This window comes from Tachypleus tridentatus, chromosome 2 (genome assembly GCF_004210375.1).
Source record: "Tachypleus tridentatus isolate NWPU-2018 chromosome 2, ASM421037v1, whole genome shotgun sequence".
Classification (NCBI taxonomy): domain Eukaryota; kingdom Metazoa; phylum Arthropoda; class Merostomata; order Xiphosura; family Limulidae; genus Tachypleus; species Tachypleus tridentatus.
The window spans coordinates 24,060,939-24,076,580 of NC_134826.1; the positions used below are offsets into that span (position 1 = coordinate 24,060,939).

Consider the following 15,642-nt stretch of genomic DNA (forward strand, 5'->3'; position numbering starts at 1 on the left):
TTGAACAACACTGGTTTTAACGCCACAGTTGTGGGATATGACTGGTAATCAATTACCAAAGAAGGAGAAAAAGATGGATAGATGCAAACAGTAAGTAGGCATAAAGTTTCAGCAAGAGGAACGTTGAAGTTCTAACTGTTAGAAGCTTACCAACTCGATATATGGGTAATTAACATCGATGAAGAATGCATATTAGGAACTAATTTCAGGATGAAATATGAATGCGAAGTTGGACTTGTTTCAAATAGCTTCATAATTTATGTCCGTACATTAAACAAACAACAATGATAACAAAGAGTAATGGAACCTGTCAACCTGGTGTACTGCTGTTCAATAGAATCAAGAAGAATAGGTAATTCAAACTAATGGACATCAATCGTTACTGTCTTTGAAGGCTCGTCGGTGAAAGAACAACCAATTCCATAACTCACTCAATATTTCACATGAAATAAATTAATCTATTTGACAGCCAGAGATATTACGTCTAGAACATTACCAGAAATGAATCAGCTAGTGGATTCCCTCTAACATTCATTAAAAGAAAGTTTCCGATGCGTAAAGATGACAAGAAAAGATATAGGAAAATAGCTATTCCGTCATTTTTACAGTAATCTACAGAAAAGAACCCTATCAAGAAATACTGATTGGATAGATTATACAGTAAATAAGATAAAGAAGAGGATTTTGATTTGTTTTTTTATTCAATATATCGATTGCACTTGGTTGAACGAATTCAATTAATAATATAGAACTGTGATAACTATTTACGAGCAATTGTTTTTACTAATTGTAAATAATGACTTTGTCACAAATTATTTCAGTTTAAGTTTACATATTATTGATTTACTTGTATATTACTGTTGATCAAGATACGTCACAATCCAGCGAGAGGCATTATTGCATATTATGTTTTCAATATTTTAATGTTCACTAGAAAAAGCTTTTGGCATCATGTAATGATAATGTATACGTCTAAAATTTTCCTGAATGTCTGGATTCGATACACCGTCACGAAGTTTATGGAAGTTTGAGGAAGACAGTTTTGTGATATATAAAATCACGATTGAGCTAGTCAACGAGTTAGTGAATTATCCAGTCAGAGAATTAAAGAGTTAAACACTACCTTATCAGGCAGTGAATAGTTAATTAATTAATAAATGAGTTAGTCTGTTAGTCATCCATTTTGAATTTGATTCAAAGAAGGAAATTGAACGTGAAAATGAGTGTTAGTTTTATTTTTGAGTTATGTCTATCCAAAGGCAGTGTAACGGGGAGCATTAGAGACACGCGCCTCCAATTTTAGACCCAGTAGTGAAATACTCTCTTCAGTAGGGAATAGAAACTTGAGTATAATTATCAGGGAAAGTTACTGTTTCAAGATAGCAAATAATTTAGTTTGTGGTGTTCAGTTATCGTAGTTCATGAATGTTGTAGTTTTGTTATTTGTTTGTAAGTAAGCACAAAACTACACAATGAGCTATCTATGCTGTGCTCACCATGGGTATCGAAACCTGGTCTTTAAAGTAATAAGCTTTCAGACTTGCTGCTGTGCCATTTGTAGGTACATACTTCTTGAAAAAGTGCAAGTTGTGGAAATTTTAGTTAAAGCAATGAAATAATTTTCATTAAGAGAACTGTATTTTTTTACATTATATTTACCTAAAAATAAGAGAAAACAAACTTAACGAACGATAGAAACTGTCTTTGCTCATTGAGGGGTTAGATTTGAAAAAGAAAATTACTAATATGTCGTTGGAAACGGAACATAATCTCTTTATCACGTTCAGACTCCACTTTGATGATTTTTAGTCGCAAAATATCTATGTATTCCTCTTCTACATGGTTTTCAGCATTTGACACAAATATGTGTGGGGAGGAGATTCCAGAAATTAAAAAAATAATAATGGAAAAATATGAAGGTAAAATGCAACCTTTATTAAACTTGACATGTTAATAAATTATCGTAATTTCATTATGAAAGTTTAGTTTTGGCGAGTTACTAGGTGCCAAAACCACGTTAATGATGTCATGAATATGAGTAAATTTTGCCGATTTTTTCTTCAGTGCACTATTTGTTCATCATATTCACCACTTTATAGACTTCACTGTAGATAGTAACAACAACAAAAATTTTGATAATACAATATTTTTATCTTAAATAACTGAAATACTAAATGTGTTTGAATTGTAACTAAAATTTGTAATGTAAGTTTTACTTTTTCTGTTGAGGTGATATAAGTATTTTTGGAAACATAAAAAATAAAGTAAATTTTCTGACATTGTTCATTAAATATTTAGAGATAATTGAGAGAACACAAACTGTCTTTATTAGTGTGTTTTTTTTAACATAATTTAATTCCAGTATTTGTTTTGTATTAGGCCTGGCATGGCCTAGCGCGTTAAGGCGTGCGCTTCGTAATCTGAGGGTTGCGGGTTCGCGCCCGAGTCGCGCCAAAACATGCTCGCCCTCCCAGCCGTGGGGGCGTTATAATGTGGTGATCAATCCCACTATTCGCTGGTACAAGAGTAACCCAAGAGTTAGCGGTGGGTGGTGATGACTAGCTGCCTTCCCTCTAGTCCTACACTACTAAATTAGGGACGGCTAGCGCAGATAGCCCTCGAGTTGCTTTGTGCGAAATTCCAAAACAAACAAACAATGTTTTGTATTATTGCTTTACATGTAACCATACAAGTTTCTAATTTGATAGTTAATAAAAAAGTGGAAATAGAAGGCATTCAAATAATTTTCTGCTGAAGTTAATCTAAAATCAATCGTCGACATCGTTGTTACAGTTTATAATACTCAATTATTTGTTTATCTATTCTTTGAAACAGGAAAAAGAAATTACTTAAATTTTTTGAGTTAGAATAACGTGCCAAAGCGTGACCTAGTGATTAGTGTATCAAAGCACGATTCCGATGATTTCGGGTTTGAGATGGATTGCTTTTATATTCTTAGGTATGAACGCAATGCAAGAATGATAACCAGTCCCACTATTGTATTAAATAATAGCAGTTGTAAAGATTGGGTGTTTTTGACTTTCCCTTTCGTCTGTCATGGAAAATTAGGAACACCAATGATTGAACAACAGGGGCTATTTGTACCTAGACATTTAAACCATTGTATGTGTAAGATGCCGATTAGGTGATTAAACAAACAAAGCAGAATACCAATGCTGAAATTTTAGACACATAAATATTAACTTTAATATTTTACCCTTTGCTTTAGTGCGAGAAACATATTAATTAACACAGATATAAAATGATTTTAAAATGCTTCTGAAGTTTCATATCTAATTAGGTTTGGTATACGTTAACTTGTGAGTTATCTATTTTTTCATCAATGAGAAAATTAATAAATTACTAAAATACATGATAATAAGTACATTTATTTTTTATTTACAGGAAATGTTAATAAAAAATATATATTAAAGTTGAGGAGTAACTACTGAGGCGGCTATGCCTTACATTGCTGAAGCGTTGTTTTGTTCAAGTGTATGGGAAGGTTCTGGAAAGGGTGGTGTCGTCTTAAATTTGTTTCATAGCAGCTGCTTTTAAATCGATAGTAATCTTTATAATAAATTAATTACCAATTAATATATTATAAAATTTAGAGATGACTGCGGTTGGACATTTAGCATTTGATGAATATGGAAGGCCATTTCTCATTCTTAAAGATCAAGAACGAAAAAAACGATTAGTTGGTATAGAAGCCTTAAAGGTAGGTTAGGCCTAAAGATTTCACTAACCACCCGGTACTAATAATATCTGCAAATATCTCTTCGTGTTACAAATACATCAGTTATTGTTTTTATGAGTTACAGAAGATGAAGAAACCTTAAATTAAGCCAATTAAAAAAAATACTATTCAAGGTTATTGTGTTGATTGAAGTGGTAAATTTTGTTAACGTAATGATGTAGTTTAAATATAATATGAAAGCTTTAGTCTGTTTAAGACTGAATTTTTATTTTAATACTACAGTAATACTGATAAACAATACTGTCATAGAAAAGCCTATTTGGCCTTTCAAGATAGTCTTTGCAACTTTCACAATCACAGACACCCTTAAGTCAAAAGTTTTATTTTTTGGTCATGATCAAGAGCCTCTCTTTCTCCCTAAATCTTAAACCTTGTCATCTTATACTAACTACTTTTCAGGAAACAGTGCATGTAAATAAAAAATCTTTATCTTATTGGTCCTCAGTATAATCTGGTAGTAGGTATTAAGCTTACCACTTAACCTTTTAGATTTGTCTTGAGAAAAGTAAAAGGTGTCTTTTATTTCTGGTGAGGAAACTCTCAACTCTAAAATTATCTTAGTAGCTCTCCTGAATAATTTCTAATATGTCATTGTCCTTTGTTTGATTTTACTAATTATAACTCTAAAAAAAAAAAATTGATATGGTTAAGAAAATGAAAAGGTCCAATCACTGATCTATGATGCACTTCTGATAGTTGATTAGATTCCATTATTCCCTTTCAGGACTGCACTGGTGATGTTTGTCAGCTATTGGTTTTATTTTTATACTTACTCAGTGCACGAAATTCAGTACACACTTTCTAATAACATTCAGTTCAAGTCTGAAGAAAAGGTTGTGAATTTTCAGAAATTTTGTTTCAGAAATTTTAGAAATCTTTATTAATTGAAAGAAGGAATTTGGCACAGTATTAATCTAGAAAATTAAATTACTGTATGTAGTCATGATAAATGTAATTATAATTTCTTATTCTGTTTTTTACCCAAAATTTGATTATTCCTGGGTGTACAGATAAAAGCATCTGGCAATTAGAGTGCTTATTTATGCAGCTTTACTGTATGAATTGTAAATAAACTGTAAGAATGTGCACATTAACTACTGTACTTCCATTAAACCACCAGGAGCTACATTTATCTTTTCATCAGAGTAAAACAACTTTATTTTTAAGGCTATAAATGGCTACTTTTTGGATGGAAATTAAGCCATTACACCACTTATCTGGAGCACTTTGTTAATTTTAAAACACAGGTAAAATTACTACAACCATAACTGTAATCAAGACAAATTATAAACAAAATATACTAAGTTTGTGAGTTTTTAAACTTTGTATTTGAATCCTTTGCTCTGCACTCTTAGCTTTCACTTAGTTGCTTAAAGAAAAATTGTGTATTAGTTTAAGTGAGCTTATTTTATAATGACATAATGTTTGCTATCAAATCATTTAAGTATTGATTCTGTCTTGTCTGGAAGCTAATATTTATTAATCACTGTTTAACCAACTTGTTTTGGTATCATAATAGTTTGTCAAGAAATTATTTGAAGAATAATTTCTTAAAGGAATATCACATGACAAATCATGTGCAAGGGATACCAGTGCCTGCATAAATATAAACCTGTACTTTGGAATGGGTTGCTTTCAGGTATGATGTATTTAGTGGGTTTAAGAGTTTAAGGAAGGTTTTATAAATGTTTAAATAATTAGTGTAGTAGATAGGAGTAGCTTCTTGTTGGCAGAGCCTGCTCTCAGGATGGTGGTGGGTGTGAAACACTCAAGTCCTCCCCCCTTCAATGAAGGGATTCCAAGTTCCCAATCATCTGAATCCCTGTTGAGTTCATTTCACTTGTTTTATTCTCTTGATGCAGGCTTGGTCAATTTGACAGCCCTGTAATCTCTTTGGACTTGTTTAGACTATATATAATTTATAGTTTTGATACAACTCAATATGGTATGCATATTTTCAAGTTTTGTCAGAACTTTAATAAATTTTCTTTCACTTATGAAAAATCATATTTTTAGTTAAGTATTTTTAATAAACTAAAAAAAGATTTGTCTGCAGACTTATTAATTATTTTGTACTAGTCCATGCACAAAATGATTTTCATCTTAAAATTAACATTTTTTATCCCAAAAATCTCAAATTGCATTTGCCTAGTCTTTAAAACCTCAGATACACTTCATATGTTTGTTGTTTTTTTAGAAAATTAAAATAAACCAAAATTACAGTCACAATTTCAAAAACCTTTTAAAAGTGGGCCAGTGATAGTGCAAGAAAATTTAATTTTACTTGAACTACTACATTTTCATCATTATTGCATCTGCTTCTGTTTTCTTATGTCTGAAAAATGGGTGGGCTGTTGACAAAATTGAGTTTTAGATGCTTGACACATGGTTTTGTCTCTAACCTTCTGATCCCTTATATATAATTGTGCATCCAGACTTCCTGTACTGTAGAATTGGTCCTGCTTGTTGGATTTGAATATGATGTTATACAATAATATTAGATGTTTGCACATCCTGGAGTTACTTAAGTTTTGAAAATCGCAAAATGATTAGTCTATGATCTTGAGTCAAGTGGCTTCTTCATAAGCTTTCATTGTCACTATGGGAAATCTTTGATAGACATTAAAAAAATTCAGATTCTAAAACAAAATGAAGTATTTTAAATAATTCATAAAGACAATGCCTCACAACAAAAGTTTGAACATTTCAGATTACTAGAGGTGATAGAAAAGCTTAGTCAAAATATATGATTTTCTTTAAGTTAAAGAAAACATTAAGTATGTTGGTTCTTTGTTGAGTGCAAGTTAAGTATTTTCATTGTCAGAAGGTAAATTAGAGGCATACCTTCCTTCAGTAAATAGGGTTAAGATGGGCATTATGTTCTGGTGCAGGGTGCACTTTCATTCCAACTGCTGTATTTCATAACCATGATCTAAGTTTTTATTTAAACACAACCACTGCATCCTTTTAAACTTGTGTGTACCCAACATTTTATTTATGGCCATTTGGCACATCAGTTTTGTACTCGGATTGAATATGTGACTTTGATATAATTTATTATTGTGAAATTTGGCATTAAAAAGTACAAGGCAAAGAATATTTTGTGGTGACAAGAAACCCACTAGAAGTAAAAACTCTCTTTGTTAACCTGAAGATGACTTGTGGAGGTCGAAATGTTGCTCTGTATTTTAAAGTTTTAATACCCATACCAGCAAAGAATATCTGGTATACACCCATAATTTTACATAAGTGGAACAAAAACATTGAAAATCTTTAAATCTTATGAGAGATTTCAAGACACTAACATTGGATTTTATCACACATTGTTCAGTTGGTTTATTGTAAACATATTTCTGAACATAAACAACTCTAGAACTTTGAGTATAGTTTAATTTAAACAAATTTCCAGTAATATAACTGTACATTATAGAACTAAGTTTTCCTCACTAAAATGTTCTGGTCTTTGTATAATGTAGATAGACTGAATTTTTGTCCAAATGGTATTTGTTTTAAAAATACAGTTGAAACCTTTTAGTCTGGCACTTGGGACCTGACAAGTTCTGGATTATGGAAAATGCCAGACCACAGAATCTGCCCCTAAGAACCTGTTATGTAAACATGCCTTTTTCCCTAAGCTTGCCAGATAGCTCTGCATACTTATTGCTATATAATAAAAGGTAGAATAAAGCTTAAAACAACACGAACATCACCTTCCACAACTCTTGGTTTCTTGGAAGACGTAATGTAGGTTTAAGATACAGGCAAAATATAAGCTAAAACAGGAGTGTATAACCAAAACACTCAATTTCAGATGTAAACAAACCTGGCACCTTGGTGCAACTAACAGCAGTATTCTAGTGGCCAATTTACAAACTGATGGCAGCAGATTTAAATGTACTGGACCACAGAATGTAGAACTAGAGAGTTTTAACTGTAATAAATTTTATACCCATGTGGTTTTAGTCAAACTTAGTTTTAAAGTAACAATCCAATGATTAATGGATATTTTCATTTTCTTTTTATAGTCGCACATACTTGCTGGTCGAAGTGTTGCTAATACTTTACGGACCTCCTTAGGGCCTAAAGGTAAGATGTATGCTTAAAGTAGCAATGATTTTCTTCCTCATACACATTAGTTCTACCAAACAGTAATAATAATAAATGAAACGTGTGTGTTTAAATAAGTCTGAATAGAGAAAGATCAATAAGAATAAGTGTTAAAAGTATATGTAGGTGAACCTAAGAGATTTAAAACTTTACATATATATCTATGCATGAAATCTTCTGATTAACAGTATAAAATGTTTACGTGCTTATAATGTTATGTGGTTATTATTGTATGCCAATGATTATAAACACTGAAACTTAGTGCATTATTTTAAAAACAAAGTTTGATAAATAACTATAGTAAAGAGACAAAATTCTGCAGGTACAACTTACAAGAAAGTTGAACAGGTTGAATGATGCCTTAAAAACATAATAAAATCTTTGACATTTCTAATCTGTGAAGCAAGGAAGTGTGACCCACAGATACACTCATCACAGTAAAGTGAACACTGAAAGCTCTGGGGTCCTGAGTTAAATGTTTGTGGAGCCCCTGGTTTTGTTGAGTGATTTTCCTAATTTTGATGCATTTTTCACTCAAGCTGATTAAAAAGTGTGCTCCGGGTGTCATACAGTTGATAAACTTGTAATTGTGATGAATCTAGAAACCAACCTTTTAGTTGCAGTATGGTTTAACAAACAACTATACCAGTTAGTTGGGTAGCTGTATTGTTTTCATAATTTTTGAAGGCATTAGTAAGTAACTGCCTTGCACTCAGCTGGGATTGTAAGCTATCATGATGCCAGCAAGTGAAATTGTGTTGTTAATCTTGACTACAGTAGTCTTATATACTCAGAACATGGCAATATAAATAACTGAAAATCATATGTTTTGTTGATCTGTAACATTATCTGTGAATCTTCTAAAAGGTGTACCAGCATTTTTTTTCCAGTGCTTCTATGTTATAACAACAAAAATACTTTATCATCAAGTAATTTTTTGTGTTAATTTTGAGACCAAAAAGCAAGTGTGCTTTGAACAAATTTTGTAAATATTGTAGTATATTTAAAACAAATATTATATAAGCAGGGTTGGTTGTGGTGAAAATAAATTTTGGTTGATAAGTTTCTGGTATTACTGAACACTGTGTGATATTATCATTTATGAAATGTATTGTTTGTTTGTCTTAAAAACTAATGTAAATTACATTTGAACACCATTTTTTAAAATTAGTTTGTTGTTTGTTTTTTTTGTTGCTATAAAAATGCCTGGTATGATACATTTGTATACTTGGAACCTAAGTATTTACAATCTAACAAAGATAATTTTGTTGATAAACCTTTGGGTTACATGCATCTTTTTCTAGGTCTAGACAAAATGATGGTATCTCCAGATGGAGATGTAACTGTAACTAATGATGGTGCTACCATTCTGAAGATGATGGATGTTGATCATCAGATTGCAAGGTTAATGGTTCAGCTTTCCCAGTCTCAGGATGATGAAATTGGAGATGGTACTACTGGAGTTGTTGGTGAGTGCATAATATGGTACAAGCAATCTATATATATAACAAAGGTTAAGCTTAATTACGGTTGTTTTGCAGAGACTCCCAAGAAAATTAACCATTATAACCTTAAAAACAGAAGATTTTATTACAGACACACAAAGGTTAAATTACAAAAAATTATCTTTAAAACATAGAAAACTATCAAATTAGTGTAACATTAATTGATGGTGATCTCAGGAAAAGATATTTTTACACACACAAAATAACAAAATATTAACCTTTGTACACAGTTTTAAAGTAGAGTAAAACTAAATGTGAGGTGTTTTTGTTGCTATATTTAATAGTTTGACATTCCTAAGTTTGTTCTGCATTTGCAGTTCCATTTGTTGAGTAGTTTTCAGAAACAAGTTTCTGTATTGGAGGGTATATGTAGTTAAATGGCTAAGCCACAATGATCATTTATTATAGTCTGGAGGAATTAATACACTAGAGTTTAACATTGATTTTCATAGTTCTGTTAAGAATGTTTTGTAACATTAATTCTTGTGTTATTTCTTCATTAAACTTCGGTCTAAATATACAGTTGCAGTTTTTTGTAAGTTTGCTTATATCAATCTTCAGCATTTTATACACATTACTGTAGGTGACAATTTTGCCAATTGACCATTTGAAGATGGGTTATGGGTCGAAGGCCATAGTTTGATTTGCATTCAGTATTTTATCTAACATATTTTATGAATTTATCTCAAAGTTTTGTAACAAACTGTAAATTTTACGTTCATATTATACTTGTTTAATATTTTAAATTAACTACTAAACAAACACTTAAAACATCAGTTTTTGTGTCACGGGGTACGTTCAATGCAGCACTGGTTAAAATTAGATATTACTGGTATTTACAAGGTTGGGGTATAAAATAAAAATATTTTATTTTTCCATATGCTGAGCTGTCACTGCATAGTGAATCAGACACAGTTCCACCCCTTGCTCACGTCTTTCCATTTAGGGAAACTGTCCCTAATACGCAATTCTATATATGATGTGAATAACCAATCAAAAGACATGATGTCCCCTTAGTGATTTTCAAATAAACTGTGCCACTTCTTTCTTTTGAGACAAACCTTCGAGCTCGTAACTTGAATCTTTAGCCTGTTTGTAATTTCGTATCTTTTAAGATACGGCTTAGCTGTTATGCTTGATAAAGTATAATAGAATTCTGTGGTATGTATAAAGTAACTTATTATTATTTTGGTTATGTAGGTGTAACACCTAAAAACATTATTTCATTTCACATCCTTCAGGTGTGAAATTTCTTGAGGCTCAGCAAGCTAAGGTAAGCAGCAACAAGTACAAAGGCTGTACAGTTACGACAGAAAGTGTTCATACCCCTGCGTCCCAAGTAATTTTTTGTTCATAACATAAAAAGTATCATGATTAGAGTTATAGACCTATGCTGTATTATAAATATTATACTAACACACATTTACATAAATTTTTTTGTAAATTAAACGATAAATAAACTGTTTATAAACAAATAACCAAAAATAGGAGGAGCAGAAAGTGTTCATACATTTCAGAATGTGTGGAAAAACTGATATTCCCATAAACATTTTGCTTAGTTTTGTAAATAAACTACATTATACCATTCCAGAACTAGACACTGGGTTCATAATTATTGGAATTTAGTCAGCAAAAAAATGTACTTCTGGCAATTTAGCACCGTCTCCGTCATTATCTGCTTGGTCATCATGGCAAACAGGAAACAATTGTCCAGTGATTTAAAAAACAGATTTATTGTAAAATACAACTCGTGTGTCTCTTTACAGTATTGCTACACAACTTAATGTGCCGAAATCTACTGTTCAGAGCATAATTGCTAAGTTTAAACTTACAGGATCAACTGCTAACCTCCCTTGTTCTGGACGCCCTACCAAAATTCCAGAGAGAACCAAGGGGAAGGTTCTCAGAAAAGTTAGTAGGAACCCTCGTTTAGCACGTAATGACATACACAAACTGGTAAGGGAAACTGGGGTTGAAGTAATTACCTCTACAGTTACGAACATGTCATGCTCTTCTGGGTTCAAAGCACGCCGTCCTCATAGAACTCCATATTTAAAGCCTGTTTATTTAGAAGTACAATTGAGGTATGCAAGAAGGCATGTAGATATATCCTTTATTTATTGGAAGAATATTCTTTGGTCAGGCAAGACTAAAATCGAGCTCTTTGGCCACAATGATGTTCACTATATATGATGCTCGGTACTTGCGACTTGGGCGTCATTGAATCTTCCAGAACGACAATGACCCCAAGTACACATCGAAATATGTGCAATCCCGGTTGCAGAGGAACCATATAAGCATTCTGGAGTGGCCATCACAGTCACCTGATCTCAACCCAATTGAAAACGTTCGGCATTAGCTGAAGACCAAGGTTCATCAGCATCATCCGAAAAAATTGCAAGGGTTGAAGGCCTTCTATAAAGAATAATGGAAGAAAATACAGGTCGAGCACTGTCAAACAATCATGGGGGGGGATATGAGGTGAGATTGCACTAAGTAATTCAACTGAAAGGCTACACAACTGACCATTAAAGTAGACACACAAACACTTTCTGCCCCTCCAATGTTTGGTTATTTGTTTATAAATAGTTTATTTGTCGTTCAATTTACATAAAAATTTATGGAGATGTGTGTTAGTATGATATTTATAATGTACTATACTTTCATTATCCTAATTGTAATACTTTTTAAGTTATGAGAAAAAAAACTCACAACACATGGGGTATGAACACTTTGTTGTAACTGTAACTCTAAGAGGTGCTTGTGTGCATCAGTTCTTTATTTACTGTTCTATCTTTTAAGAAAAATAAGGTGAAGGACTTGTTTGTAAATAGTAATAATCTATATAAATATACAATATATAACAATTGAAATTTAATTGTATTTTACCAAATACCAGTAATTAAAACCTAGCAAAGAGAGGCCACTCTGTAAAAACTAAAGGTCAGTTTATGTTATTGGATATGGTAATATGAGTGCTCATGTTCCAAGTCATTGTAGTGTCTGTATTGTTAGCCAAGCATGGCTGAAAAGTTAATGTAATAAGAAATAAATCTTTATAAATGGATGATGTTATAAGATTTAAGCTATTTAGTCTGAAACATTTATGTTTTTGTTTTATAATCTGTTGTCATTTTAGAATGAAAATGTCATAATTTATGTTGATTTCCTAATTTTACATGGTGGTTATGAGATTGGTTAAAGTGAATGAACCATAAAGAAATTTTTAGTGAAAATAAAGTTTTCTTAAACATTTGATTAAACTATCTGAACATAAAGATTTTGCATGTGAAAATTGAACATTTTCTGGTGCATAAAAGTATTTTTAATCTCAAATAAAAATCACTTTGCATGTCAGACAGATGTGCAAAAATAAAGGCATGAGGAAACCATTGCTTAATAAACCTTAAGACTAAGACTTGATTAAAAATAAAACCTGTTATTTTGCTTTGTAGTGTTAGTTAATAATCTTTCAAATTTTTTAAACATATACTCTCTAATTTACAAGTAAAAAATAGAATTTTGTATTTATATCATTGTGTTGTCCTGAGTTACCCCAGGTATGTACAGAACTGGATTTGAGAAAAAAAGGCTTAATTCTGTCAGCAGAAGTAAGTCAGTGATGTATCACATCATCAGCACAAGGAGTTCAGTATAATTTGATTATTAAGATGGGTAATGTTTTACTTTAAATATCAGGACAGCTCTGGATATACATAAACAATTACAAAGTTAGCAGCAAATTGAATCTTTGTGCTTAGTTTCAGATAAGCTTACTTCCCTTACCTTGCTTGTAACATTGCAACAGTCAGTACTGGTTGCTCTTGATGAAATTGGGTATTTAGTTAGCCAGTTCCCAACAACTTCAGAGCTCTTGGATAAAGCTGCATACTGTTTACCCATTTTGTGCTATAGAACATACAGTTGTTCAGAGTTTATTACTGAGCTTGAAATCCAAGTATTGGTTTTGATTTTGCTTTTCCAGGACAGACATGTTTGTGTGAGAGCATGCTAGAACATGAATTTACCTGCTGGCTTTTTTTCTGTCAGTTACTAATAAATATTGAGGATTATTTACTAAGTGTTGTCTGTTTTATGCAGTACATAAAAGCTATTTGAGCTATTCAGTGCTACTAAGAAAATATATTAATTTTAGAATGAATGATTGATAGGTGAGTCATTTAAAACCAAATAAAAAAATTATTCTATTTTTTTAATTATGTTGCAAACAAATCTTCAGGTTAACAAAGGTGACCTAGGATGGTTTAAACATTGTTCTCTGCTTTATCAGTAAAAGCATTAATACCCACACCAGCCATTCTGAGATATATTTTTATTTCATGTGGGTTTCTCATCATCAAGAAAAGTTAACTCATTTTATTTACTTAGTTTATCAATGAAAGTTTGTTTTTTTTTCTCAGAGATTTGTGAAATTTTGTGTAATTTGATATTTTCATTGGTTGTTCATGTACTTCAGTATTATTGTGATAAAATCCAAATGATAATTAAGTTGATCTGTTGCCTTTCTTTAATTTCTGAATTATTATGAAGTGTTTTAACTAAAGCATTATGTACATTTTTACATAAATAGTTTTGGCTGGGGCACTACTTGAACAAGCAGAGCAACTCTTAGACAGAGGAATTCATCCAATAAGGATTGCTGATGGCTTTGAAATGGCAGCTCGTTGTGCTATGGATCATTTGGAGAAAATAAGTGATAGTTTTTCTGTGGATAAAAACAACTTGGAACCTCTGGTGCAAACTGCAATGACATCTTTAGGATCGAAAATGTAAGTAAAATAATTGAAGAAATTAATTCTTTTTCAAATATAATCCTTGGAATAAACTTGTTTAGATAATGTCTCAACTTTTATCCTTCATGTGTATTATTTAAGCATTTTGTGATTGGTAGTGGAACTATGGCTATGTCATTATGTTGTTGACTTGTATTAAAAATTTTATTGAATTACTATTTTATGAATTTGTAAGTTTGGTATCAAATTGTAGATTATAATTCAAACTTTAATATTATGTACAAGTTAATTTGTTAATTCAAAAGTAAATATGAAGAGAACATACCTAAATATTGACTTTTGTGAATACTATGGTATGTTGAATGCAGTAATTGTTGGCTTAGATGTTCATGATATCAAAATACTAAGTCTATAGCTTCATATCCTCCATGTGCAAACCCTTAAGACTGCAGTCTACATCCTGCAGTAACTGGGTTCAGAGGTTTTAGCTAGAAGAGATAGTTACTTTACTTCTTTATTTGTTGCTTTCTCTTAAGAAAAATGTTTAATAACATATTTTGAAATAGTAATAAGTTTCAGTTATACATTATGTATGTACATAAACTGACTGTATATTATGAAATGCTAGTTTACCAAAACACAGCTAAGACAGGACCACTTTGTAAAGACTAAAGATCAGTTTTATATTTTAAATATGGTAACATGCTAGTTATGTAATGTTAGCCAGACACATCTGGGAGGTCAATAAATATATATAAATACACAATGTCATGAGAGTTATGCTACATAGGCTAGACATTTGTGTTTTGAGGTTATAATTTGTAATTCTACAACAAAAAATGCATAGTTTATATTTCCTAATTTTTTATGGTGGTTACACAGTCAAACAAATTGAGAGTACCCATTCTGTCAGGGTACAGGAAAAAAAACAGTTGAAATGTACTTAAGAGGTTTTAGAGATTATACAAATATTTGAGATTTCTGGGACAAAGAATAGTTTTTTTAATCATAACACGAAAAATTACTTTGCATTCGGTCTGGTAAAAATACAGACTTGATATTTTCATAAACAAAGTTTCAGTAAAAGTACTTCAAAAAATCTGATTTTTTTGTAAACAAAACATATGTACTTTTTACTAAATGTCACACCAAATCTTGTCAAGATACATGTACTGCATCAAACGTTATAATAATAATAATAATACTTAACGTGCAAATTTCTGTATGAGCTGGTATATATTATACTGAAACCATTGTGAAAGGGCTGAGGTGCTTGTGTAACAAATTTTGAGCTTCTTAAAAATGGAAGGGAAAGAGAATATGGCTGTTTCAGTTTTATTTTTAGTGCTTGTGTTAAGATGTTTTAATACAATTTATAGTCTTTTTCTTTTTTGACCTGAATTGCTGGGTATTTGATAGTTTATGGGAATATTTCTTTTGTTGAACTGTTATAGAAAAACAATGCATTCAGTAGTTTACTTTTATATTTAAACAAGTACATGTGCATGACAGGTAA

General features: G+C 31.4%; 1 protein-coding gene across 1 annotated transcript in view; it reads left to right on the forward strand.

Annotated features, from left to right (window-relative positions):
- Positions 1-3,423: 3,423 nt before the first annotated feature.
- The window catches only part of CCT5 (chaperonin containing TCP1 subunit 5), a 31,159-nt gene continuing 18,940 nt past the window's right edge, over positions 3,424-15,642 (forward strand). Inside the window, exons 1-4 of the mRNA XM_076480881.1 lie at positions 3,424-3,721; positions 7,786-7,846; positions 9,172-9,336; positions 13,964-14,162. Coding sequence (XP_076336996.1) covers positions 3,617-3,721; positions 7,786-7,846; positions 9,172-9,336; positions 13,964-14,162 — 530 coding nt within the window. The 5' untranslated portion in view covers positions 3,424-3,616. The remainder of the gene's footprint in view (positions 3,722-7,785; positions 7,847-9,171; positions 9,337-13,963; positions 14,163-15,642) is intronic.